The 26,409-nt window shown below is 45.0% G+C and overlaps 1 protein-coding gene across 1 annotated transcript in view; it reads right to left on the reverse strand.

Moving 5' to 3' along the window:
* The window catches only part of T265_01396 (hypothetical protein), a gene marked incomplete at both ends in the record, with an annotated part of 130,863 nt that overhangs the window by 102,674 nt on the left and 1,780 nt on the right, over positions 1-26,409 (reverse strand). The window contains 3 exons of the mRNA XM_009165422.1: positions 2,443-2,861; positions 22,698-23,163; positions 23,209-23,299. Of these exons, the coding sequence (XP_009163686.1) occupies positions 2,443-2,861; positions 22,698-23,163; positions 23,209-23,299 (976 nt within the window). The remainder of the gene's footprint in view (positions 1-2,442; positions 2,862-22,697; positions 23,164-23,208; positions 23,300-26,409) is intronic.

A 26,409-nucleotide genomic window follows, 5' to 3' on the forward strand; every position in this document is an offset into this window, starting at 1 on the left:
TTCCCAACATCCGCCTGGTATGTAGGTCACTCACGACGCTTAATCGAAGTCGCTTTTTAGTTTAAAAGCTTAAAATGGAATTCCAATATTAGTGCACACAAGTGTCGGGTATCAACCGCATTCCAAGTTGCAGTTGTTACAGTAGTCATTTGCGATGAATGGATGGTGGATGGGGCAAACAAGCATTGAAAACTTTGGCCTACATCAATTCTGTCAAACCAATACGAACGAGAGTTTTGGTTGGAATATCACTGTCGAATTTCTTACGTGGAGTCAGTATATGCGGAAAAGTCGACAATCTACGGAAGTTGTTATATCTTGCCTATGGGAAGTGCACACCTCGTGAACTCTGGGGGGGAGGCGAACCACAATCTTCCAGGACGAAGCTGATTTGTCGAGTCGAGGGTGGCTGATCGGTGGTATGATAAACAAGATAGAGCGCTGTGTGTTCCTCCATGGCACGTGAACCGACACTTGAACTGGGTCTCCCAGTGAACTCACGATAGTCCAGTGGTTAAGGTACGAGGTTCCTGACCGGAACGTCCGTGGTTCACATCCGGCATCTTGAGTGCTCCTGTCTAGACTTGGTACCTCAGCCATCCTGCTTTTTTTCGGGTAACATTGCAGCTACGCACCGAAAGGGTATTACGAGTGGACGCTTATCTTATCTTTATATTTCTCATAGAGAGGTCAATGCCACTTGACAGGATAGCTGCTGATGTAGTCGTGATTACTGCTTAAGGCCTTATGAGATTCTCGTCTGACCACTGCTAGAGCTTTCAGGGGAATAATATGAAAACCAACGTAACCAGCTCTCCTATCGTGGGTGAGTTGTTTCCACTAAAGCTGGCATCTCTGCATTACTGCAATTCTTTGTATCATCCCATGTCCATTATCTGATGAGATCGAGCGCTTAGCAGCAGATGCAGTCGATTTTCGACAGACTATCTGGTGTCACGGCAGCGTCACGGCTGAGAGGTTGACAATATCCGCTCGTCTTGATGGAAATAGCGTTCGACTGTCACTAACTGACTTCCATTTATTTCTCGATAGCATTGTGATAAGCCAGGATAGGGCTGCAGAAACTTGACAATTGTGTGATGAAGCCTAGGGAACTCTGACGGAAAACAAGTAGAAATCACGGCGCGATAAGGAGAGCAAACAACCAATGTCACTAAGTTCGGAGGTCACAAAGTGGCGTGTACAACGGTATTGCCGGGTTCGATTGAGTTGGTCAAATGAGAGAGCGCCTGTCTTAGGAAGCAGATTGGACTGGTCCGCAAAAGTCCATCTCGATAAACCACGAGCTGTTAAGCCGACTTATCGACCACACTGGACTGTACTGCATTAGAGGACGCGGACAGCGAGGCATAGATGACTAACTACAGAAGCTGCGGTCTTCAAGAGATGGATTCGATAAGATATGTTCATTTTTAGATTACGAACCACAGGAAGAGTCGATATCAGGTGAACAAACAAACGGACCACTATACTTTGTCAGTGAAATGTGATAGTCCATTTGAAGTGAGTCGATGTCGGAGTTTTTACCATGGATGATTTGCCGAATTCCTGCAATGATCAGAAAGTTCGCCCCACCTAAACAGTACGCATCAATAAGATACAAGAAAACGGGTATAAACGGAACCAACACACATTTATACGTACACGCCAACAGACAGTTAGGCACTTGAATTACCCAAATCTACGCAGAAGTTTATGCCAATTCTAAAAAACCGTCTTTCTCTGGCAAACCAGATGACTTGAAAAGGTCAGTGAATAAGAAAGATCTGGCATTCAGGCAAAGAATCACGTATTACAGTTGGTCGAACTATGTGCCAAGCGAATGTCGGACGAACGAACGGATCGATCTTTTGCGTGGTCCGTCGGTCGGCAGTTGAATGAAGTGGTATTCAGTGTCGAGCGTGTGGAGCGAACAAACATGCAACTTCGCTAAAGTTTTATCCAATCCAGCCACAAGTGAATGAAAACAGATTGTGGAATACGTCGCCGTGCTCCTCCAGCGATGGAGTGAGTTATGCATATGGTTTTCTTATCATCACAGAAATCCCCTGGGAGTTAACGTAATCAAAACCGCTGGTGACAACACTTTTTTTACAAGCCAGACAACCTTGGTAAAATGAAGGGAAAAGCGTTCAGCTGTAGCGCCCTTTTGATACCTAACTGCCATGCTACCAAAAGGAAACACGAGGGCTGGGATACTACTAGGTTGTCCAAGCCCAGATAGAGGAAGTCCAGAGACAGAGGTCGGATTCGAACGGCGGACCTTCCGGTCAGTGAATCCGCGCTCTAACGACTGAGCCATCTCGTCCGGTCTCGGTAAAGTGAAACTGATAGTTTGCTTTGCCATATACTCTATTATTCAAGTGAAATGAAGACTATAGGATTAATATGACACACCCAGAAACATATCACATGACTTACCGATTAAACGAATTGTACGAATTTTCGTAGACTACAGAGCCCCCACAACCCCCGCCCACCTGGCTGCCGGGAGACGTAGTAACGAGTGTGGAGTCAACTTGATCTGGCTGTTTTTGTTGGTGGTGCTGAAGTGCCGCCCCACTCGTAAGAAGGCCTAATTTAGACAGATCGCTCATCGGCATGGATACAGGATGTTGTTGGTAGATTGGGTGTTGTTGCGTGTTTTGATCAGACCGGNTAGAGCGAGACAGCAGGAATAATGCTTGGGTCAGTTCGACGTCCACCCAACGTTCCAAATCCGTAAGGACTAGCCTGAATTGAAGCCGGTTGGATAAGGCCTGCAGCAAGAAGCTGTTGTTGCTGCTGTTGATGTTGTAATAACGCCGCTTGTTGTTGAAGCTGTAACAGCTGAGATGCGTCTGTAGTGGCTAGACGGGCGGAAAGAACGGGAAATCAAAGGTTGGCTTGCGAAGCAAATTAATGGGGAAAAACCCACATAAATCATCCACCGAGTGATAAATTTCAAATTACCAGACATGGAGGCAGTGCATAACGTCTCAAATATTCTGTAAAAAAGATTATGTCCAGAAACATGAACCTGCAGCTTAAGACAAGCGCTCTCAGTTAGATTTCTATAAAACTATTTATCTTTGGATGAGTTAACCCGGCTCCCTAGACAGACCATTGTTTTTTCCAGGGATTTGAATTTTCCACACCCCAAAGAAATTCATGACCTGACCAACATTTTCAAAGACTACAAAACAATCCTGAACGACGTAGTTCAGGTTCCGCAAACTTAAGTTAAACCGTTGGAAAACGGGTTAACACTGGAAAAAAGATTCATAATTCCGAAGGGAGATATGTATACTATGAGATTTAGATTCAGTTGACAACCATCTTGCAGTGGATAGGATGGAGCTAGACTTTATCGTTCCTAATGCCACTACTTTGGGTCAGCATGTGGTAGTTGCTCATCGTAGAGTATTCATGAATTAAGTGCTGAGTTTATTGAATAATACCATTAGGACTGGAATACAAGTAGCCTTCCAGATCAGATCTGAACACGGCTGTTATATTAATAATTACCAATAATAATAATAACAATTAATAATTACCAATTTTTACCGGGAACACTTTGTGAAGAGTGTCAAGGTTTTGTAAAAAAAACATGACAGGACACACTAACTAATGACAAACCCTGTAATTACTCCCACAATATGGCCGCGTAGCTGCGCACGGCACTCGCAAGTATCAATCTTTTCGGCCCTCCATAGGACTAACCGACCGAATCTGTTTGACTTTCACAAGGTCCTACCAAAGAGTATCGCATGGGAATTGCGAAATTCGGGCCGCTCAAACCTATCTGTAATGGAGGCTGATATTCAAGTAGAAACTACTTACAAGGTGACGAAGAAACACTGCGGGTTTCATCCGTTAGTTGATATTAATAGCCGATTACAATGCTGCCTATGCTAAGGGAAAATTGAATGTTACCCATGCTTATAATCACTGCTTTGAAAAAGAAAGGAACGAGCAATAAGCTGTTGACAGATGCTACGCAGCTCACCGAGTAAATTCAAAAGTGCGTCGTGAAGACACCCAAAAAGATGAGGGAATCAAGCCACGCACTGTTTCATATTTAAATAAAGCGGAATACTGACTTAAAAGCAATTGGGATTTTTTGAATAAAATGCACTCGATAATTTGTTTTAAAAGTCATTTCAACGGGACTTATTAAGCAATTTTCTCCAAACTGGTAGAAAAATATTTTTGGAATATCTATAGTCACTAGAATACATTCAAATGAGCGATAAAACTAAGACAAATCAGCCGGGTTGATAACGAACTAAAAGACAAGTCCTCGGACTGGCTATAACCACTATGTGCATAACGGCCTCGACGTCAAACATAAAAATCAGGAATGATTTTATCCGCTGAACTGGGCGATGTGGCTGATAGCTACCGGGCGGAAGCATGGGAACTTGTGCTGTTACGCCATTCTTTCCGTTTTATCAACCTATTTACGGATGGTACGGCCGCACACCTCAAAGCCAAAAAGACAAGTTAAAGTGTTCTCGTGTCGGTCCAAGAAAGTTGTAAGGCACTTTTTGGATGCGGACAAGCGAAAAACATCAAATATGATGCCAGTTGAATGAGCCGTCCGAAGAGAGGGGTGGATGGCGGCGCAACTGTCACGTGACTATAGAACGCCGGTGAAACCATTACTCCAAAACAGATGTTGGCCTAGCGTGACTATATCATGGCAACTGCCCCTATGCAAAATAATTTATGCAACAGGTACGAAAAGTATGGAGAGATAACCAGGTGGATGTTTCAGAGCGATTAACGGTTTCTTCGTGCATTGCTATGGAGCCCCATATTGAAAAAGCATTGAACAAGCAGAAACACCAATTAATCTTCAACGATGCACAACCCGATAAGATAGGAGCGTCAACAGCGCATTGCTTGAGAACCTGAGAGAGAAATCAGATAAATGGAGCAAACAAAACGACGAACAAGGATCACGAACGAGGATGATGTCATTCTTAGAACCCACCACTGAATCCCAGGAAGGCGAAAAAGAAGGCGGGAAACACGATTATTTCGTGAGGTCTCAAACCCGTAGGCATCCTCCTACCCGAATACGAAACAGGCACAAGCCTGTTTTCGTTCACGAAAAACAATTGAAAAATATTAGCTTTGCTGCGAAAAACAACTGAACTTTCGAAGGGTTCACTTGAGGCACACTTGACCCAGCTTGTTACAGTCCTTGCAGATCAGAAACTCCGCAGCGAAAACAAGGCGACTGACCTCTCAGATATGCGCACTTTTGTACACTCGTGACCAGTTGTGCACCGAAAGTATGAGCACCCCCTTCCGTGATATCGGTTCCCTGTGCTAAGAACCAATATGAGATGATTGATATACTAGAGTCCGTCTTGCATCGGTGTCGACAGGTAAGTTAAGGTGCAATTCAGGGTAACTCATGAGGTGGAAAAACGAGGCATCACAGTGGTCCCCCGTCAAAGAAGACCTTGAAGAAACAGAAATTCGCGACAGGAAACAAGTTTTCCAGTCCCCTAACGCCTTATTGCGTAAGTCCTTGAAGAATAGGACACCTCGCCTCCGCAAAATCAAGAATATTACGAGAAACAATAGTTTCGAACAGGAAATACTATAGGATATTTCAATCAATGAAGTACACGAACTTTATTCAGATACGTCAATGAGGATACGCGCTAACCTGTGGGAACAACGATGCAGTCGAGCCTGGTGGACATAATAAGAGTAACAGTAGAGGCATTCTGACCCAACCTCAACACAACACCACAGTTTGACCACAAGGTCGTCCGTCGAATCATTCTGGAACACGAACGGTTGGCACCTGCCAACGTCACATTTATCAGAAGTCTGGTTGCTTAGTGCTGAATATACCACAGAGTGACGGTTTTTCAACCATACATATCTTTTATGCTATGAACTTGGGGGTGACGTCGACGGAACTGTCAAGGTCAACCATGAAACATAAAATTAGATTATCAGCATTGACAATAATATACCAGTAACATATACCGGTGCTTAACCGCCAAAGCTGAAAATTTGCGCTTACGTGGTAGGATCGAGAGTGTTAATTTCAGACTAGATTAGAAAAAGCCTCTCGGTTTTTAGCCCAAACCCATGAACAAGAAAACTTTCTTTGGAAATACGTTCAGGTTGTCAGGAACATTTTCTCGTCAGTGAGGAATACTGTAATCGTTGAATCGGTGGTCACAACTGGGATGGTGTTCTTTAACTACAGGGGACAGTAACTTCAAGTAGACGCTGTATAGTGGATAGAGAATGAATTGGCCAAGCTTCAAAATGACGAGACATCTATAAGTGAGAGGCAAAGGATGTATGCAAGATTCATAAAGTTGCAGAAACAAGAATGAGGGAGGATAACAGCTCCGCCGAACTCATTCTCCCAGTAAAAGTTTGACACAGAACCTTGTAGGTAGACAGTAGCGTAATGTTTCCACTAACTGGGATATAACCCTTCCATAGAGATCTTGGACACGTCCGACCGAAAGCATACGTCCCAGTAGAATGAACACAATATAGGGTGTTTTATTCCACCGCCTGTCCGCGAAATTAGATGTACCGAGTTCACAGCACCAGCGCGACTACTGATGCTAGGACGAACCTGTTCTGGTCGTTCTTGCGAGGAAGGTGGGAACTCAATCCCCAAAATGCATAGCAGGAACCTGACGGGAGAAGGGCGATTTGGGTTTTTTGGTAAGAGCGGTCCTTTAGCACATAAAAAGACGGTAATTACTGATAAGTGATTGAGCGAATAATCGAATTGAAGGAGTAACCCAGTCTCAAGGAGCGCACACTAGTTTCACAGCTTTGGAGGTGAGAGGACCATGTTGAAACAACCTTATCCATTCATGACCTAAGATGAATTATTTAAGGAGGATGACGTTAGGCAAATTTAGGCTTCAAACGGTTGGAGGAAAGGCCCTACGTTAGGCCAGCCAGGTCAATAGTGTATTGTAATTGCATAAAGGACAAATAACATGGAAAGCACTGCGAAATAGGGTGGTGGTATAGCATTCAGTCCACGATACACTTACGACACTTTCGCAGGCCCATTTTATTGTTTGATTGTTTCCTACGCGATTATCCCAATTAACTCGATAGCAGTGGGTGTGGAATGCCTTTACTAATGTACATTCTATTGTTTTTTTATATTTGCTAATCAGCGATGTTTAGTGCGACTCGCTGGCCTATGTATTCATTCGCTATAACATTACAAAGCACGTTCCGAAATTTCAGGGTCATTCTACCCATTCAGGTTGAGTATATCGGGTTGCATAGTATACAAGACACTAGGGAATACTACAAGTGGTTCGATGAAGAATTCGAGTGGTCACTATTAGATGTTTTCGGTAACAGGTCGCTGAGCTGTGAAATCCTTTTGATATGCAGTCGCCATGAAACCCAAAGACGGAAATATCAAGAAACCAATGACAGGTTCGGGTCACAGTTCCTCGGTTAGTAATACACACCTCGACCCTCAAGCAATCTCAAGCTCGAGTTGTTGGTAAGTTTGAACTGCCTGCTCAGTGTATCGATTCGATTCGGATCACGCAACAAAGGACCGATTGAAGCGCAACCAGGATTTCACGTAATCACATAAAAATTGTTCGGCTTCACTGTACCCGTTGACAAGTTGTCATTACCCGTTGGGTGGAACGAAGCCAACACAAACGCAAGGACAAATTGTTCGAGCTTGTTTGCAGACACGGAGTAAGCAGCAAACAGAACTGACTCCCCTACCGTCAAAAATGTAGCGAAACGGAAATGCAATTATTCCACTCTGACTCCACCGATAAGCGATTTGTTCGCTTTTATTGCGCGAACTGAGAAAACCCAGGAATACAGTAAGTTGATGGTGTGCGTATTGCAAAAACTGCCGAAATGTACAGATTCAATTCCGGGTGGTTAACAAATTACGTTATCCTGCAAGGGAGAGAATAAACTGATCTGATGGAGGTTTTCCGATAACGTGAGTTCGAGATTCAATCCCTTATAAAACAAAAGAAACATGTCCAAAATGGAGAACAGTGCAGCAGGACCACCTGAGAACTCCCCACACGGATAGTTTACAACAAGTAACGTGATATGAATCTACGCTGCTGAAGTGTGACTAGCGCTGGGACATGGTTGAGTGCAAGTTTAACCACACCGTCGACCAACCACTTGTGAATGAAAAATAGTGCTCAACTATTGTCCGAAAATCTGTTGTTTCCGGGTCCTCAAGGGGCTCAATCGATCCGCACTGCTGATGCATTTCAGTAAACTTGCCGGCATAGTTGAACTTTGCCTCGCACGAATGGTTCCGCAGTGCGTGTCTCAAAACTCCTGGAACACCGAAGAGACTTCTGAATGGATGGATCGAACACAATATTTGTACCCTGTTCTCTGAAAAAGATAACCTCGGAAAAGCATAACTCCTCTGATTGTGGTGAGTCAGTACAAGTTTAACCCAAAGGTAGATTAATCGACCGACTACACGTTTATTCAGAGAAAAAGTGGGAGTAAAGGGTTTGCTGTGCGGTTCCGAGGTAGGTTTCTCGTGAAAAATGTGGAGTATATTACACGAGAGTAGTGCGGGGTGGGAAAGCTGAATAGGAAACCGGAAACCTTAAAAACACTATGGTTTGGATATCGACGCCTTTGGAACGCCGTCCCTGACTGATTAGAAAATCGAATGATTCTTGACACAGGTAAATGATACGATAGATAAGTTATCAGTATTCCAACTGAGCATCCGGAGTGGCACGATTATTATCCCCACTGGCAACCCCTGGTAAGCTTTGGGCTTTGGGGGAATTATGGTTGCAAAGATAAAACTTGAAGGAATTGACGAAACGGCACCTCCAGGAGTGGAGCCTGCAGCTTAATTCGACTCAACCCTCACCCGGCCTGTACGCTGTTTGACGGATTGTCAGATCTTTTTTGGTTCAGGGGTTGGTATTACATTTATTGCGTCGCTTTCAACTGTAGCAGTTTTGTTCATCAGTGGGAAGAGTACAGGGACTTCAGCAACTTTTAGACAATATCCCGTTGTTTTTTGCCAAGTGGAAATTTAGATTTCAACTTCTTGAACCAAACACCCGTCATTCAGAAGAACCAAAAACGCTGATTCCGCAACCCGACAGCCTCTCGTTTACATGGCACCGATTATCATCATCATTCTCAGCTCCTCTGGTTGTCACCTTTACAGCGGCTACCGTCGCTGTCCTCTTCATCATTGTCGTTGGCATCATCCTGTGTAAACCATTTACGCGTTAGGCAGTGGTCTAAGCTGCCACTGTTTTGTTTGCTGATGATCCAAGAGCAAACAGTGAACGGTTACGTCTTGTGGGTAACAGTTGACATCGTCCACTGGTGAATCCAAGGGTAGCGATGGACGTTTGTCACCGGTAGTGAAGTCAGAAAGAGCCTATACATTGGGGGCAATAGGTTGGATGCATGGGTGCGCGAATAACCCGTATCTGCCAGTTTCTCTAACCATCGGTATTTTCCGTCTCGTGCTCTCCATTAATGGACCGTTATGTTTTCTCAAAATCTGCTGCCGAGCTGTGATCCCCTTATATCGCTTCTACATTGCACATGGTTACTGCATGAAAGTTCTTCGGAAAGGTCGATCCACTGGCAAACAAAGTACACGACCAACAGAGAGCGACCTATGGAATACTGATAATTGGTTGTTGATCAGATGGCTGTTGATCTGCTCGCCGAGCTTGGCAATTGGATTGCAAACGTTTTGTCACCATACGAAGAGACATCATCACTGCATACTGATGATGTCTCCTCGTATGGTGACGAAACGTTTGCAAGCCACTTGCCAAGCTCGGCGAACAGATCAACAGCCATCTGATCAACAACCAATTATCAGTATTCCATAGGTCGCTCTCTGTTGGTCGTGTACTTTGTTTGCCAGTGGATCGACCTTTCCGAAGAACTTTCATGCAGTAACCATGTGCAATGTAGAAGCGATATAAGGGGATCACAGCTCGGCAGCAGATTTTGAGAAAACATAACGGTCCATTAATGGAGAGCACGAGACGGAAAATATCGATGGTTAGAGAAACTGGCAGATACGGGTTATTCGCGCACCCATGCATCCAACCTATTGCCCCCAATGTATAGGCTCTTTCTGACTTCACTACCGGTGACAAACGTCCATCGCTACCCTTGGATTCACCAGTGGACGATGTCAACTGTTACCCACAAGACGTAACCGTTCACTGTTTGCTCTTGGATCATCAGCAAACAAAACAGTGGCAGCTTAGACCACTGCCTAACGCGTAAATGGTTTACACAGGATGATGCCAACGACAATGATGAAGAGGACAGCGACGGTAGCCGCTGTAAAGGTGACAACCAGAGGAGCTGAGAATGATGATGATAATCGGTGCCATGTAAACGAGAGGCTGTCGGGTTGCGGAATCAGCGTTTTTGGTTCTTCTGAATGACGGGTGTTTGGTTCAAGAAGTTGAAATCTAAATTTCCACTTGGCAAAAAACAACGGGATATTGTCTAAAAGTTGCTGAAGTCCCTGTACTCTTCCCACTGATGAACAAAACTGCTACAGTTGAAAGCGACGCAATAAATGTAATACCAACCCCTGAACCAAAAAAGATCTGACAATCCGTCAAACAGCGTACAGGCCGGGTGAGGGTTGAGTCGAATTAAGCTGCAGGCTCCACTCCTGGAGGTGCCGTTTCGTCAATTCCTTCAAGTTTTATCTTTGCAACCATAATTCCCCCAAAGCCCAAAGCTTACCAGGGGTTGCCAGTGGGGATAATAATCGTGCCACTCCGGATGCTCAGTTGGTCAAAACTAGGGCAGTATCTGATCACTTAAACCGTGACTTTCGCACCATAGTAACAAAAATAAACAAAATAAACAATCCCTGGCGAGCAATCTGACAAAGATTATTGGTGCTATATGGAAGAAGACAGTTATTCGTATGTACGACGACGTGTGAAAACCACCGTGACATCAGCCTGGTAGTCGCGGCGTCGAAGGCGCTCTGTGGCCTCATTCTCCGAAGGCTGACTGAACACAGGGACAGATCCATCAAAACTAAGTTGCGTTCCGTCCTACAAGAGGATGGATCGATCACATTCTCACCCTCCAATAGACTCTGCAACAGCGATACTGTTTCCAGCGTCCAACAATGGATTGAATTGAAAGCCGCCTTAGGGTTTGTGAGTGTCTCTGGAGCGAAGGTATACCTCATAAATTCTTGACCCTCCTAGGGGGGGACGTATGAAGGTTTGAAGGGAACTCTCACCTGAGTACACTAAGTGAAGTGGGATCAGGCAAGGCTGTTCACTCTCACCTTTCCTATTCAATTGCGTCATTGATATGATCGTGGAAGACTCACTACCACCTCTAATGCCTCACTCTCACCTTTCCTATTCAATTGCGTCATTGATATGATCGTGGAAGACTCACTACCACCCTCTAATGCCTGTAGGATTGAAATACTCCCGGAGCATTCGCTCAGATATCGAGTACACCAACGATCTGACGCCGTGATGATGCAACCAATATTAAGTAATCTGAATAAATCTGCCTGTAAAGTGTAAGCTGTTGCTGGAAGACTGGGTGGGTTCGATCCATAGCCTCATGCTTACGGATGAATCGACTGAGGTAGTGGACAAATTTGTCTAGCTGGACAGTTGTTTGAGTCTCGATGGTCCAGTGAAAGATGATACTTCCAACCGGATTTGAAACCCCAGAACAGCTTTCGTGAACCTGCATCACTTGTGTCGTGGACGTGACATCAACTTATCCTTCAAAAGTCGAATTTACAATGCTGTAGTGCACTCCATGTTATTATGAGGGCCAGAGATCTGGAGGCTGCGCGCCGAGGACGTTAAAAGACTTTCCGTGTTTGACCATCGATTTCTTCGGAGCATGGTCCGAATCTGGTGGGAATACCGGATCAGTAATACTGAAATACGTCAGATGAATCTCGGAAGAAATAACTCACCCACGACAGATGAACTGATCACACAGCATAGGTTGTGCTGGCTTGGCCACGTGCTCTGCACGCCAGCCGGCCGACTTCCTCGAGGGACTCTTTTCGCACTACCAGGTGAAGGGTGGAAGCGAGCAAAGGGATGTCAAACGATAACTTGACAGCAAAATATAAAGGCCATTAACAGCAAACTCAGCTGCGCTGGTCATTGTCGTATCCCTGGACGTGGACAGCGGGACGGATCATCACATCATCATCCGTTACGAAGAGACTGGACCTTACCATGATATGACGGTCTGCGCATCTCATGGACCCGAGAAGGAACACATGAATGGTTGAACAGATTGTGAGACATGGCTCAGTAACGCCCTCAATGGCGCTCATGCATTTAAGCTATTACCTTCAATGCACAGCTCCTTCCCAATCTTCCCAATGAAAAGTCCATTGACGTTATATCAGTTCCCGTCCCCTGTGCGCAGCTAGAACCACTGTACGGCAAGTACACGGTTTTCATAGCTGCTGCTGATTATATGAATTGAATCGGTACGAGTGGGGTATGACTCGTCTCACGGTAGTGTATAAGAATGAGTTGGTTGATTCCGATGAAATACCGTAGAAACTGTACTTTCGTGCATGTATCCGACCCATGACTCAATCACCTTTAGTCTAGTATTTTTACCAGTAATGTTGCTTCCACCGTTTTCTCGAGGCTTGCGACAACAAACTTTCTTTTTCACACTAATAGGCGAGAGAAATAACCTACAGTGAAAAAACTCGTCTTGAATTTCAACACATTGCTGAACACGCATAGTTTACTTCCTTTCTCCGACCAACTGTTTCTTTCCATCTGCGCCTGTCGACTGTAGAAATAGGTGTGTGTCCATATATTTTATCTGGTTTATGTCACTGAAACATATACCAACACTAATCCGCTCTGACCGACCTGTTTTTGGCAGAATTCCTGGAAACATCTGTCATGATTCCCTGGGTGCCCGTAGCTACATACGTGCACCCACATATCTCAATTACTAGCTTACTCCGCCTATCGAACAATTGACTGATAGGGTGGTCGTGTGAGTGGGCAGGTTGTGCGGTCATATTCTCCAAACATGTTTTCATAACCAAACACTTCATTGTTGCTCCTGATAACATGGTCGCTTTTTTGCAAAACGATCATTTACTCCCGCCCGCAAAACTATGTTTTAAGGCAATCCGCTCCACATACCGAAAATGCGCCATTTCCTGCTCTCGGATAAATGCGTTTCTTGTTTGTGTGCACTGTGGTATAGCTGATGAGAACGGGGTTGTACCGTCTGAAGGGAGTGACGCAAAAATGGTTCTGCTCATCCCAATCATTGCCTTATTATGATTAGCATTGCATTTGAACAGGTTGTTTCCCCCGCTTTTTCTCATACCGCACTAATGAAACGGAGATGGGAACAAATACAACCTAATTTAATTCGGAAAAAAGAATGGAATATGAGAATTCATACATGAGAGCTGCACACTTTCTATGAACGCCAGGAACTCTCTTGTGGATGAAAAAATCGACCGAACGAGACAGAAGGACTTCCATTTTGTTGTCATATCACTCCAAAAAATAATTTATAACTCTGTACTGACCGGTCCAACATCTGAAATCCTCGGCGATACACCAGGGCTTAAATTTGACCGTTTTATTCCACCATGCAACACAACCTAGCTGGCAGCTCAGGAAATTTTTCGACCTATTACAAGCATTATCCGCTTAGGGTTATTTAAACTGTCCGATGATTTAGAGCGCCTCTCGAACAGTGCCAAGAGCACAGACAACGGTAGGCGTACCTGCCAGTTTGGTTAATTCAAATAAGCGAAATTTTGTGCACCCCTGATCCTCTAGACGTACCCGAAATAGGACGATTTCTGCAGAGGATATTCCCCATAAATGTCATTCAAAAATACGTCGCCTTGTGCAGACTTGGTCAGCAACAAACTAAGTTACTGCAGTCAGTTAGCTTTCGAATAACGTTGGGCACGCTAACAGCAACACCAACTGTGCGAGTTTTATAGATGCCCTAATCGAAAATGGAAGCTCAACACACAACTTTTCGGATGATATGCTAGCCATTTCACCTCACACAAAAGTCGGATCCGTCATGTAACGGTGCTAGGGAACCCCGGCCGGAGCAACTGACCAGAGGGTTTGTACCATTTCGTTGTGGGGAATGAACTGACTCGAGGGAAAAAAGGTTAAAGCACCGATGTCTGATTCCCGGTGCTGCTGTGTGCAGAGAATGTGGTTGGGGCCGAACTGGGCTCCTGGTAAAATATATTGGTTTTTTATCGTATTGGGTGGCACGCTGTCAGGGTTATCTGTTGGGGGGAGCCCCTTTGGGGAAGGTAGCACCAGTGTTTATATACACACAGAGATGCTTACCTCTGGGAGAACAAACTTCAGTTCCCATACACATCACTCTCGTTGGGCCGTCCGGGTTATCTGTTGGGGGGAGCCCCTTTGGGGAAGGTAGCACCAGTGTTTATATACACACAGAGATGCTTACCTCTGGGAGAACAAACTTCAGTTCCCATACACATCACTCTCGTTTGGACAGTCGTCCTCTTGCCCTGCAATTATTCTGGATAGTCCATATCAAGGGGGGAGGGAATGACGAGAATAATTGCCCCGGTACAGCAGGACGACCATTCGAAGGTGAGTGATGTGAAAATAAATTTTACAAATCCCGCAGACGTCTACAACTAAACACTCCAGTCTTCACGCTTCTACGGTATAGCACAGTTATCCCTGTCGTGCCTCGTAGTGTGATTGGTTGAGCAGCGATTATTATAGTCGCTGCTCTTTGCTTGACTACTACCGTTTGACCTTCCTGACATGGTCCAACCTTGAGGACGGATGTTCCAGCCAACAATCCAGCGCGCTGAACCATGTTAGCCCTTTGGTCGGATCTGCATACTGATGGGGCAGTTTATAGTCGGGCAGCTATGCAAGCAAAGGATGTCGCGGGTAGATCCTTCCTTATTGGAAGGGGCACCTCATTCTCCTAGGCACTCAGTAAAATGTGCAGCTATTATGCCGTTTCATAGGAGCAACGGCGAAGTGACCAAGTCTAGCAAAAAACAACACCATTGTGGATGAAAAAGCCTTTTAAAAAGCTGTCGATGTCTTCAATATTGTCATCGTCCCTATCTTAGTGCACAAGCTTCCGCAGCCATTCTATAGGTAAGGGAAAACTAGATATGGAATGAAAACGCTAGTGTCTCAGCCAAACACACACACCTGCCTACCTACAACAGACCTATGCAGCGCAAGGATAGTAAATTTCAACGGGCCATGAAGGTCAACGTTCACTGGCAGGTCGCTGTTAGTGAAGAAAGCATCACTCGGCCTATTCCACGAATGATCTTGATTTTCAATCCCAACGGTGCCTGGCGCTCAATGTTAAGCGAGCATCGCGGGTGAATGCATAATTAATTAGGTTATACGTGTATGGACACGCAGGCACACGCATGCAGACACAAGCGGAGGAGATAACTGGCAGGTGGTGAAGGCGATGAGAAATTGAGGGACAGCTATTCTCCACTGGTGAACGCCTTCCTCACGCGTGTCGTATGTGGACGAGGCGAATAACAACCGAACTATGGGAGGTGTTTACGACAGATTCCATCAATCAGAACAAACGTGGTGGGAGCTCAATCGAAAACGAGCTGAACGACAGTAAAGAGAGACGTTAAAGAAAAGGAAAAGAGTCATAAAGAAACAAAGGCGTTTCGGATATAGTTTCAACTGTTTTTGTCAGAACACAGTCAGCTGACAGTCGAGGGTAGCATCCAAAATCAGCATGGAAAAGTTAGTTACTGAAGCACCTATGTTACCATGCATCCGGTCAATTGGTTGAGTAAAACTCATTGAGAATGATAGCCATAATGAGCTTCCCAGTCCCAAATTTGTCGTCTCTGTAGACAAGTAGAAAAGACTGAACTTTGTATTCCGTTGACTTTTTCCGAACCAGTCAGAACTGATTGTGCGATGGTTCGTGGGCTGTCTAAGAACTGTTTTCACAAGGAGTAAGATCGTTCAACAAACGGATCCGTTACAAAAAACTATATTCGACTGACACTATCGACATTCGGTGAATACAATATATTGGAGTATCTTCATTCCACAATACCTCAAGACTGTTGTTGGACGGGGTTACGTACGGTCACAATCAGTGACCTGTGTTTGCTCAGGGTATTTATGTGTGCTACTTGGCGTTGAGTGTTCTTTCTTGCCAATAACTTTCACACCTGATTCTCCATGTCTGATTGTCCTTTCTTCAGTTACCGTTCATTGCCAAACATGCTCACAACCTTTTATAGCTTAGAGATTGTTTCGGCTGACTATTGGTGGTACGCATTCCAGTGGAGTGCCTCGCTCTTTCAATATTTTCCAACACATCCTACTACATCTTCCGCTCGCAATCTTGGGATTGCAATCAGGCTATTCAAAAAATAACGATAACAGGCAAGTAAGTAGGCAATCTGGTACGTGCAGCGAAAGCCTGGAATAGATTGATGCGGTTGTTCGAGCACACTGTTTGAGCCGGTTGCTTTGAGTCGTTGAGTCTATCTGTCAAACAACTTGAATATTTACAGGAATATCCCGGATACCGTTTGAGTGTAAGCCTAACAACCAAAATATGCTCCGAGAATCAGTTCCAACAAGAACCATGGTGATCATTAAGACAGCGACAACGAAGTGCCTAGAAGCGAATATATCAGAATACAGGCCAACTAGGACTATTGTTTCCCGGGAGAATCAACAATAGACGAAGGGTGAAGAACTTAACAGATAATTCACCCGCTGTCATTAGCGGTTTGATAACAACTTAGAGGATACACTGCCGAAGCTGCAGGAAATTTGCAGCTGGGAAGCAAAACCAACTAAGGACCGACGAATATCGTTGCCCACTGAATGGGAAACGGGGCTACGAGGAAAATGTGAATTTACTCCTCTCGGCGGGGTTGCAACTAATCATAACGTCATAAACCAGACAGTTAGTCGCATTTACGATCGTATACAGTGAGTTTTGCGGATGGTACACCGGAAAATTACCAACAACGATTGCGTGTCCGATCTCGGTTGTCAAACAGGACAGGGAGAAACGAACGAGATGGAAGTGATGAGGGATGAGCGAGTAATTCTGTTGACTCCTATAATCGAACTACATTGTGATTTGTTTGTTTGCTCAATTCAGCGCTAGACACGATGACAAAAAGAGTATGATAATGGTTTTGAGGCCCTAGTAGCAGCAGGAGCATCAGCGCATGTCAACGACGGAAATCCAAATGAAGGCACGACAAAAACAATTAAACATACTGAAAGATGAACCGTGGATTGAACAGGACGAAAGTTACTTGACCGAGAGTGTGAGGAATGAAAACGAGAAGTTTTGGATTGAAGTGCGAAACAGCATTCCACATAATTATCAGATGGAATCAAAAAGCACAGAGGTTTTCATCTTCGAAATTGGACAAGAAAGTAACCACGTCACTAGCGATCACGACATTAGGAAACAAATAAACAAAGGCAAAGTGGTTACTCCTACCTACCGCGGCGGAGTCAGCTTCGCACATCATGAATTACTACCAACCCCTGCACCAGCTGAATTTCGGCTAAACCTCAGCTCAGGTGGTCTTCAACCTTTTAGCTCTGATGCTCCACGTCTCACAACTCAACCTGTCTTCTCTAACAAAATTCCCTAGTAATAGCGATTGCCGAAACTGTGTTTTGACACACCGCTCCCCGCAGCTTATGGTCTACACAGCTTGCCGGAGAAACTGATGCGGGTTTTTCGAGGACCGGTCATCCATTTTATCGCTATGACTTAATCGGGAATTTTAACCTTCCGTTATGCAGTACTCGAGTTCCAATGAGTACAATGTATCGTGTTTTTCGCTGCTAAGAACTTTTCCGAACAACTTCTCATCTTCCCCTCAAGTCAAACTCTCATTAAAATAGATTGAGAGAAATTCCAAGATTATCATTCGAATGTCAAATATTTAACCACAAGTCCTTAAAAGGTCCCACGTCTACATCATCAGTTACGAATTTAATTGAAAGCGATCGCTTGCGAATGAAGCAAACCGACAAGCGCTTGTGGTTAGGAGACTGATGAATGCTAGCAGCATTAGCTGTTTTAGTGACCTATACAGAACAAGGAGAAACAGCGGAACCAAAAGAGAACACAATGGTCGGCTAACTAGGTAGGGCTATTTTCGAGAAATACACTCATTGCAAATCAAATTGGGTTTTCACGGGGAGACTCGATTGAATCTCTCGTTTATGATGTCTTCCAACTGAATGTGCTGCACACAGGCCGCCCCTTGATTCAGTTGGCACGATATTCGAGATATCTCAGTATATTCTCATAAAGGAAACATGTCGTGGGCTGTCGAAGAATTTTTAGCAACCTTGTGAGTAGTTTCCTTTAGGTAGGGCTATGTTAAGATGTTGGTGGTCGTGGATGAATTATCGAACTTAGTGCGCCCGTAATTGTAGGAAAGATGGTGACACTATTTCGCTATAGAAGCCCAAGATACCGTGCGAAGCTTCAGGGACCGTGGCCCTAGGAGTGCAACAATTCTTGTATTTTGCTCCGCATGTTAAATCAACGAAACAAGCATTTCATGTAGCTGTGGCTTCTTCGATTAAGCTGGGTGAACCTAAAAAGTGAGACGATGAAGTATCAGTTCAATAAGGAGTGCTGCGATCAATGATGACGGGGGAATTAATCACCTCAAGAGAGCAGTGTTAGCGAAGTAGAACAAATTTTCAGCACTGTGTACACACTGAATAACGTTACACCACTCATCAGCACCCCACGGGGCGTTAACGTACCCCTGACACCCACTCACGGGCCAGTGACTCCCTTCTGTTTGACTGAGCACCACCACCCTGCCAAAGTTTAAAAATGCCTCAAACCGAATGCATTTCAACCACTTGTGTTATGTAGCGTCTTCCATCTTTTTCGCGCTGTTTCTCCCACGGTTACCAGACTCAACCTCACTTTAGGCTCCAAAAACCAGGGAAAAGCACGTGAATTTGATGAAGCCTAAGGTATCAAGAACAACTCCTCAAGTCAGCTGTGACCTGAGAAGTTGACTCTTGTGGAAGGCGCACGAAATGACAAACCTACCGCTTCTATGCTGAGTCAAATGACTACTTGGACTTTATAGAGTGAATATCTTGTGGTTACATAAAAAAGACACTGCCCGAAGATATGGCGCTTTGTGTCAAGATCTTCATATTGCTCGTCACATTAGGATTTAACAAAATGAACAGAACTCAGCGTGTTTGTTTGGTTTGAGCATTTGCAGCTGGACCATGTAGGTGGGCTTAATGACGTTAGAAGACAGTCACATTTGAATAAATCAGAAGCCACCTACGACAAATGCACTTATTTGCATACCAATCTGGTTTTCACGGGAGATTTAAATGAAACTCACCTGGATCTCTCGTATGCGATATTCGAAGAGTTTTCAGAAACTTGGTGAGTAGTTTCCTTCAGAAACTATCTACGCCACTAAATTAAGGACAGAAAGGGTCACTGCAATCCACATATTGTAGGGTATGTACTCGAGCAAACAGACCAAGCATAGGGTAGCCGTGGACTGTTGTAGCTACCAGAAGTCACGTGTGGATAATGGCACTCGTCCAAGAAAGCACTCAGTAAACAAAGCTGAGTAAACAAGCCGTCTTCAACAGTCTGCACACGACTGTTGTGAACCGAGAGAGGCTGGTGCGGGGTGGGTGGGTAAAAGACCTGAACGTGGACTTGCAATCAGGCTGGTCGAAGAAAGCGTTCGCTCACATTCATTTGTCCTTTGTGAAAGTAATATAATTGCAGCCTGGACATAAGCATTAATAAACTGTAGTCGCCTGTTGACTGCTGGCCTCTGCTACAGAAGTTCGCAACGTAGAAACAGAGTAGCATAGACGATATGACGGGAAATGTCAACAAGCAGCTTTGTTCACAATAGTTCTGGACAGAACTGTGTACAGTAATGAACGCTGTGTCAAAACGAATGGAGAAGAGAGCGTGGGACTGTAACGGAAAGATCAATGCAGCTGCCAGACAATGTCGGGAGTGTCGCGCATTGATAAAATTTAGAAACTAGCTAAAGATTACAGATATGTGAATATTCAGCGTAAGCTGACGGGTGCACAGTTTGCAGCCGAGGTGATAATAAATATGGCTGATAAGAAGGTATCAATGGGGATGCGGAAACTGGGTGCCGTTGGTGCGCTCAAGTGAAGAGTCGGCAAGAAACGGCACCCCATCAATGTTGCTGGGACGTGCGCTATCAGACCCTACCCAGACCGTTTGAATGGATTTTGGAACGTCGACGATATGCTTGTCACTCCCCATCTGCCTCCTTTATTCCTCTCTACTGTATTCGTAACTATACTTTCTATGGCTATATGGCAATGAACTGCCAAGGCCCACACCGATTATTCGGACAACTGAATGGAACATTCGGTCCCACAGCCCGAACTAGGATTAATCGCAGAATACGATTAGGTCACTGGTAATTCGGTACGGAACGCGCGGAGTTCAAGTTAGTATTTTCTGCTCGCCCTAAGGTGGTTTACAGAGATTGCCCTAAAATAATCGATGATCCATGGGTTTCCGATTTTTAACATGGAAGAAAGTTGAAGAATGATGTATCTGTCGGTTTTTCAGCAATTAATCCGATCTATGAAGTGTGGGAAGCTGCTGCGAACTGTTACCTAGGTCTACTCACCGCCCGCATCCAATTACAGTTAGGCAACAATTCCATCCATCACTCACAACAACAACCAAAGGGCTTTCAGCAGCCTCTTGAATAGCTGGTTCCGTTAAGAAAACAGTAGAAAGTGGTTCCAAAATACATGTACTGTAAACGAAGAAACATGGTGGAAAGTCAAAGGGAATAGCCAATTGTGCATAAGCAAAAGATTATCCAGAGTTCCAATTCATTCCTATTCATTACTTCCCCTCCCTCACTCACTCCCTTAGGTGTATCTGTTTCTTTAGGTATATTTCGATATGAATACCTCAGAATGGACCATTCTACTTGGTTCACACAAAACCAGACATCAGTGCTTTCCCAAGGACACCTTTTGCAAATGCAATAGGCAGTCATTTGGTAATGTCTATGCCAAGCACGTGATACGGACTTATTTATATGATTGATGACAGTTTTGCCTTTTTGGGATCACAAGACATTCCAGTCTCTAAACTTCCACAAATTTCAATTCGTATTTGAACAAACCAGTGGAACTGAGAGTTTATTCGCGCATTCTTCCAACCTGGTCTGCTCAGTTGCACCAACCAAACACCGTTTTGGGCGACTAGTCTGTCCGCATTTCTTCATGAGTGATTCACATGGAAATAAATGAAGAGCGCAGTAGTTGGCTGAGCCTGATATTATACTTATTCCGATTTTACCCAAATGTGTTCGGTATTTTGTTGTTATTCAAGTTGATGGGGTTAAAGCCGTTCGAGATCTGTTTGTAATGTGAGGAGCTTTCGTCCTGAAATTAAGGCCAATCCATGCTGAAAAGCCGAGAAGCACTGTACAGCTGTTTCATTCTGATTGGGATTCATCAGCAGTGTGCATCTCACGAAACACCCGAGCTTCTAGAATCCGCGACCTCCTGTCTAAGTGCGAGTCATCACCTTCATCACCATCACCACCTGTAGCACTCTTTCGGTGCCTAACTGCCATGCCCAAGGAAGCACGAGGGTTGGGATAGTGTCAGACTGCCTAAGCCTAAGCAGGATCAGTGGACATGCGGAGGGCGGGTTCGAACCACGAACGCTCCAGTCAGTAAGTCCGTGCCTTAACCAATGATCTATCTCGAGCTTGAAAATGGTAGATCTGACACCTGAACTGCACTACATACCATTCGACCGTGGTAGTGAAAGATGTTTCACATGGAATAAAGTCATATATTTTCTGTACATGACGAGCCCTGGCCAGCTTCTTACGTTCGAACTTCTTTCGTTCCCTTCTTCGAGATTTATTCGTCCAAACTGAGCATTCATAGCACTCCCAGGGTTACTATATCAGTCCTCTTTGCTGACCGAAGCCGTCTCGACAGATTCTTCAGTCTCATAACTGCAGTCTGTCGAAGTGTATGCTGATATGACAAATAAACACCACTTAGCGCATCAACCTGCATTGATCTTAATTGGGCCAGGCAAGCGCACAGCGCAAAGATGACTGTTTACTAGGATCCAGTTCCGGAAAGCACTTTGAGCGCTGGAGCTGAGTGAAACTCCTATACCGTAGATACTACGAGTCATTGTCAACCTCACCAGATACTCAGAGTGAAATGTGGGTCATTTGGACTCATCCTATTGGAGTGCGCGACCGAAATGGAACTTGTACGAGTGTTTCGGAGACACAGTAAGAGATGCGTGCTGCCAAATTTGACAGAGAGTGAAGGCATCAAAGAGTGCAACGTGGATCAGAACTTTTGGGGTTAGTGAGTGATTATTTTTGTTTGTTTTTCTGGGCGAAGGTTTGAACACGAAACAATGGCTGGCAGATGACTTGACCGCGCAGTATCGTTCGATAGTTGGGGAGAGGTGTAGGGGAAGGACGGTGAGCGAAGATCCCTAAGGAACAGTGATACTTCTTTGTCGCCCAGGCCGAAGAGGGGGACATGGTTGAGGTACCCTACCTGGAGCCTTTGACTCAAAAACCTGACCAACAAGGCGGCGGGAGGATCTAGAGTTTTGTTCGGGGACCCTGCCACTAGTCTCTGACTCAAGTCTGGCACGCGCGAGTGTTTGTTGCGGTTTTCTTGGGGAGCCCATGAATCGAAAGTTTGACCCACTAGGCTAGAGGGGGCCGGTCTGGCCCGAGGACGCATCACTGTCTCACTCCTAATACAACTGCACACAGAAGGTGTCTTCTGAACAGCAGCACACTCAGTTTTGAGAGCAATTCGACCGTACTGAATAATGCGCCGATGGTCACGATCAACCGTTGTGTTGTCGGAGTGTGCGGCTTTCCGGGCATACTCGGAGGAAAGCAGCATGGCTGCTTCCATGAATATGCACATGCTGGTCGCCTGAGGGAAACAACTTACGGCCTTCACCCTCCTGTCGCAGAAGACCGTACGCCTTTGCCCCACAGACCGGCTCCTAGCATGATTACTCGTAGTACGGGATCTTGATATGACTGCCTACCTTCGGTTTTCCTGGCACGGTTGAATCTTTAGGAACTGCGGTTCAGACAGTATAGCCCGCGGGATTATTGCGTCACAGAAGCCCAACAGCCCTAGAGTGACAGCTCCAGGTTGGGACCGAAACTCCCGCACACGTACTAATCGCTATTACGTTCTGGTAGGTGTAAATCTATTTTTCATTCGGTGTCGTTTTTCCATTGGCCAGAGCACCCTTTCTGGGTCCTGGTGTTTACAGCATCATCTGATCATAAGCCGCTGCACCCCTTCCAATGCTCCACACATTCTCTACAACACCGTAGAGGTAGTAGGACAACGGAACCAGAATATGATCAATTCCTAAGTTTGTATGTTAACACTAGGTGGTGGTAGGTCTGGACCGGTTCGGCTGCAAGATTTCGTTATCTTCCCTGTGGAGAATAGTTCGGCTCCACAAGTACGTGCAGCCCTAACACGATATGCTGGCCTGACGACACGAACTCACGCCTGAGGGTGTAGATGTACTCCACGTCGGATGGCATTCTCTCTACATTTGCCGTTTTTCCCAAGCACTAAGAAATCTGTGGGACGAATAAGTGATGACGTAAGGCAGGAACGAAAAAAATTATTGTTGTTAAGTAATTGAATAGGCGTAGAGAAAATGAAACACAACAGTTACGAAGTAGGAGGACGATTGACAGTTGAACGCTCGAATGTAAGCAGTTAAGCATTATTTATTAGCTGTAATAGCCCCAGCGAAACACTCCATTTTCGAGTGTATGCGTGTATGTGTGGGATGTTGCACGCACGACTTGCTGTAGGGATAGATTCCATCCACACAAGTGTTACTTGGGCCAAACGGATTAGTGGGGTACGCGTTCGTAAGCACACAGACAGAACGTAGAAAGCTATGGCTAAAAGGAAGCAGAACGCACATATAAATTATCAACAGCCGCACAAACAATTAGACATTAAGCATTACGACCCCGTCTGTGTGCAGACTGTTCTGACTAGGCTGCAGTCCTGATGTACGACGGTAGGTTCACCGTGTGCGAACGTGCCTCTGTGTTTTAATGATGACTCATGCACACACACTAAATCAGGTCATTCGTGCTCGTACGTATAGGATACACGAGACGACGTTGACCGAAGCGAGGGTGCAAGTTAACAATGGTCACGTGCCTGGGGTTGGGAAACGACTGTCCAGCTAAGGTGGCAACCGAGCAGAAAGGGTTGGCCGGTCAATGAGGTGTGGCGCACAGTTATGTGCCACTGGTCGATTGGGTCGGTCAGCAAACCGTGTCCATCGATCGGTCAATAATCTGTGACTAACAGCAAACAACGACAAACGAAAGCTTAAGAGCGATAATCATACAGGAAACGTAGGAAGTGAAGAAGTGGACTGAGTGAAGGTTAAATCCGGAAACATCTAGATTCACACTCGGGGTCAGCGGACATTTTCAGTCGAAGACCTATTAGCGGTCAAATTAAAGTTCGAAAATTGCTAGTTCCGTGTCTAGACATATGCACTGCAGTCCAGTGATCTGATTGAGTTCGTAAGACTGCTCCGGTTAGCCAGTCATCACTGGTGTGTACAACAGTGGTCATCGGAAGTCGCTCCGCGCACACATCTAAGGACAGACGTACACAGCAATCATCAAACAGTCGGATACTGCTCTGGACCGTATTCTATTCCCAGCAGTAGTTCAAATGACGGGTGGACGGTCGAAATGAAGTTCAATGAACTGAACAACTGCCTGACACAGTATGGGCAGTCCACCTGCTGGAAACGGACTGACAAACTGTCAGAGAAACGCCACGTTCGAACGGATCACTCTATTGAGAGCAACGAGAAAACAGCCATGAAACTACAACTTAGAATGGACAGGCCGCGACGTCAGGAGAATTGGAAACATGTAAACTTCAACACAACACAGTCATCCTCGCTGTTTGACAACCCTCTGAGATTGCCGGTACGTCTATTAGATGGTTCATAACTTCGCGTAAGTGAAAAAAATAATAATAATAAGGAAAAGTGTTCAATTCGGTTAGATAACGAATGGTATTACAATGAAACTAGAGGCCATTTCAATCGGTAACATAGGCCAGTGTAACACCAACGTAACGGTGGAGAAATGCGCACTGATAATAGACAAACGTATCCCTAAATTTTGCCACTGTAAATTTCCATTTCTTCGTTAAATCCAATACAGTGGAATGTCTCCTAAGAACGACGGTCACGACAAAGACTTGTGTTGCAAACTTCCGGGTGGTCAGAGTGTGATGATGAGGGAAAATAAACAAGTGCGCACTAAGTAACTGTAGACTGCGGTTCTTTGACACTCTCGTTTCACAAAAATACTCACAAGTCGAAAGAACACGATGTGTTGTGTGACAAGAAGCCGACGGAAACCAAACTAGACAGGAAATGCAATTCATGGTAGTAGAAACCCACGAGATGGTCAACAACGTCAGCTAAATTTTTGTCCAAGTTATCACCATTACATAGGGAATATAACAGCTTTGACGTGATACAATAAAAATTAAGGTGACCCTGAGGTGATAAATGAATGACTACGAATTGTAACAGAGGTAGGCTATTGGACTGAGTGACCTTAGATAAGGTTGAGGTGACGGCCTAGGGGATGCATCTGTACGTAAGTGGCGAAATCATGTTGACTCCATATGAAACACTTCATGTGGTACGTACATTACAAAGAATTCTGTGAAGCCCTGTAAGTTTTTCCATAGCTACGCAGAAAGGAATGTGGGTGCGACAGCGCCAAGAAGAGTTAAGCGACTAAGACTTAAAGCAAAGTCTTCTACGCGGTACTTGGGCCAGTTGACCGAAAGAAGGGAGTTTTCTCAGGTAACTTTTATAAGAGGCACACATCAGTCATTTCATGCAACCAGGAAGTAAGAAAGCACCGCACTAAGAGGCGAAACAGAATAACAGAGAGAGAGAGGGGGAAGGAAGGACTGGATTGCTCTAGGAATGCAATAACCTGACATCGTGCGAAGTTAATGAACGATTTTGGAACAGCACCAAGGCTACAAGTCGTAAGCATAGCGCGTTGTTACTTCGACTCTTTTCGCTTCGGGGTACTGAACAATCAGAAAGTATGAACAAAAACGCAAAACTTACAGGTCAGCATGTAGGGATTCGGCATTCCACCAGACACATTCACCGAATTGAGTAGCTGGGGATTCAACCTTCCGGAAGCGA

Source organism: Opisthorchis viverrini (assembly GCF_000715545.1).
Source record: "Opisthorchis viverrini unplaced genomic scaffold opera_v5_15, whole genome shotgun sequence".
NCBI classification, from domain to species: Eukaryota; Metazoa; Platyhelminthes; class Trematoda; order Opisthorchiida; family Opisthorchiidae; genus Opisthorchis; species Opisthorchis viverrini.